Source organism: Henckelia pumila, chromosome 1, assembly GCF_033568475.1.
Source record: "Henckelia pumila isolate YLH828 chromosome 1, ASM3356847v2, whole genome shotgun sequence".
Taxonomy (NCBI): domain Eukaryota; kingdom Viridiplantae; phylum Streptophyta; class Magnoliopsida; order Lamiales; family Gesneriaceae; genus Henckelia; species Henckelia pumila.
Genome location: NC_133120.1, coordinates 143,038,028 through 143,040,499, shown reverse-complemented (window position 1 = coordinate 143,040,499; position 2,472 = coordinate 143,038,028). Strand labels below are relative to the sequence as shown.

At 36.5% G+C, this 2,472-nt stretch overlaps 1 protein-coding gene across 1 annotated transcript; it reads left to right on the top strand.

Annotated features, from left to right (window-relative positions):
- The first annotated feature begins 281 nt into the window (after window positions 1–281).
- On the top strand, window positions 282–2,185 carry LOC140875457 (uncharacterized protein At5g01610-like). The gene is made up of 2 exons (XM_073279142.1): window positions 282–934; window positions 1,605–2,185. Exons 1-2 carry the CDS (start codon window positions 434–436, stop codon window positions 1,656–1,658), a joined length of 555 nt encoding a protein of 184 aa, XP_073135243.1. The 5' UTR covers window positions 282–433; the 3' UTR covers window positions 1,659–2,185.
- Window positions 2,186–2,472: the final 287 nt, after the last annotated feature.

The following is a 2,472-nucleotide window of genomic DNA, read 5'->3' as shown; positions in this document are numbered from 1 at the left end:
TTCATCTGGATATTGAAAAATTCGAACCTATCCCATGAATATTATCCCAAATGATAAATAGAAGTATTTTGTTAGTTTAAATTATGTGGACTCGACATGATTGAGTGGGGGCCACATGATTTGAACCAATTAGTAAGAGCTATGTAATACCATGGGTAGGATTGAACTTAAGCCGGATATTCTTATTATGCCACCCTGGCAGGACAGAATTACTATTGGTGCGGTCCATTACTCCAGTTCCAGCGAATCAAGATTCCATTGGAGGAACCCAAGCACACCACCAATTATTGATCATATTCTCCAAATAACCCTCTGTACTCTTGCTGGCACCATCTCCATCTTCTTCTTCTCCAGCCCACTGCCCGTTTTCTCCAATTTTTAACCCTAAATCTGCAGAAATTTCCATGTTATAATCATCAAGAAAGCGACCAAAATGATCCCTTTACGCCATTTTATCGTCCGAGTATCCACTCTCTTCTTCGTCTGCTCGTTTCTAAGTGTTGCCACCTGCAATCAGATATCAGAAGAATCATCCATTTACGACATTCTTAATCTATATGGGCTGCCCATGGGGTTATTCCCCAAAGGGGTGAGCAATTTCAGCTTTGACAAGTCCGGGAAATTCCAGGTTTACTTGGATCAAGCTTGCAATGCCAAGTTCGAAAATGAATTGCACTACGAAATGAATGTTTCGGGCGTTTTGAGCTACGGACAGATCGATGGGCTATCTGGGATGACGGCCCAAGATTTGTTCTTGTGGTTTCCGGTGATTGAAATTCGGGTCGATATTCCCAGCTCAGGGTTGATTTACTTTGATGTCGGTGTCGTTTCTAAGAAATTTTCGTTGTCTTTGTTTGAAACTCCGAGGGATTGTTTGGCAGTTCCAAGCTCTGATCTTCAGAATGAAAGGACTACTTTGCTGACTGTTTCCAAGGTTGATCGATAATCATAATATTTTATCATGATTTACTGTTAGTGTTCTTGATTTCCCTTTTTCTTTCTTGCTGTGCGTATGTTTCTTTTTCCTGATTTTTTATTCTGTGGTTTTTGGTAATGAACTAAATTGTGAGGTGGAAAATGATAGTTTGCAGTGTAGTGGGTCCTTTTATGTTTGCAATTGTTAAGGATACTTGAGCTGGAAACCGAAAATTGTTGTGGGATCAATCATGAATTAGCCTACTTTTTGAATTATGTATAAATTGCTAAAAAGTTAGATCTTTTGCTTATTGTGGTCGTTTCTGAACCTTCGATTAAAAGTGCTACACTTTATTGACAATCTAAGAAATTTTGATATAGCGCACAGTATGTGAAAAGGTTTTTCTTTTCATTTAATATTTGATTACATACTATGATTCTGAGGCTGTGGATTGGATGTGAATGACTTTAACTTATCGAAAGTTAAACTGTGAAATAGCTCTTTGAATTGAATGCTATTTACCCAGAGCGCATAGGTTGTTACTTGCTGATGTAGGATCATGCTCATATCTAAGTTTCTGCATTCTTTCATTTCCATTATTCTATGAATGCCATTCAATTAAATATTTGCTCGATTCATTTTCTGTTTTGTTACTAACCAAGGAGCTGTTGGACGTTTTTGTGATCAGATTTTACCCAAGATCGAGCTTGATAAGGGACATGTTTTTAAGGCAGCCTTATAGATTCTGTACAAGAGGCAGGGTGATGCACAATTGCTCAATCATGTTATCGATTATCATTCTTGTTTGTACGGGCCTTCAGATTATCTGGTTTAGCAATCATAGTTCTTTCGTTCTAGAGTGCGTGTTTGTGATTGCATTTATGGTGCCGTGTCCAAAATTAGCTGTGCTTGGTTTCTGTTCCTGATACAATCAGCACAATTTAACTGTATGGGAGGAACTATGGGGAACACATAAATCTTTCTCGGTCAGGGAGACAGAGGAGATGATGATACACAAGACATCGATATGAGGAATCAGGTGATAGATTTGCTCAAGTTTGTTACTTGTTAAATTTGTTATACGTATGGAAATAAGAATGATTATTCAATTGATCTATTTTTGCAGTAAAAATGTTAGATTATGAGTCATGTATATACATACCTTTCTTATGGAGGGATGAAGTCTTAAAGTTTTGTATAATTGTATTATTATATATGGCTACACAGTTTCAATGTACAAGTATTCAATTGATTGTGATTTTACATTTATGACAGTGAATGCTATGGCTTTTACTTCGTGAAAGATAAGAATGGAAAACCATAAGTTTTGGAGTGAACAAACGCATATTGAACTTCTATATTACTTACCTTAACACAAAACAATAAATTTTGAGTCTGAGTTGTGCAATATTCTCCTCCAGATATTGCTGCATTGATGAACTAAGAACTCCCGAAATGTTAAAATCCCGAACAAGAAAATACAGAAGCAAAGAGTAGTAGTAATACAAAATACATACTGACATTGAAACAAACATATATTTTTTGGTTGAATTAGC

Bases quoted from the DNA above. Each gene is read 5' to 3' on its own strand.
- LOC140875457 (XM_073279142.1), top strand. From the start codon at position 434: ATGATCCCTTTACGCCATTTTATCGTCCGAGTATCCACTCTCTTCTTC. The intron at 935-1,604 runs GTTGATCGATAA...TTTTGTGATCAG, and splicing joins CTTTGCTGACTGTTTCCAAG to ATTTTACCCAAGATCGAGCT.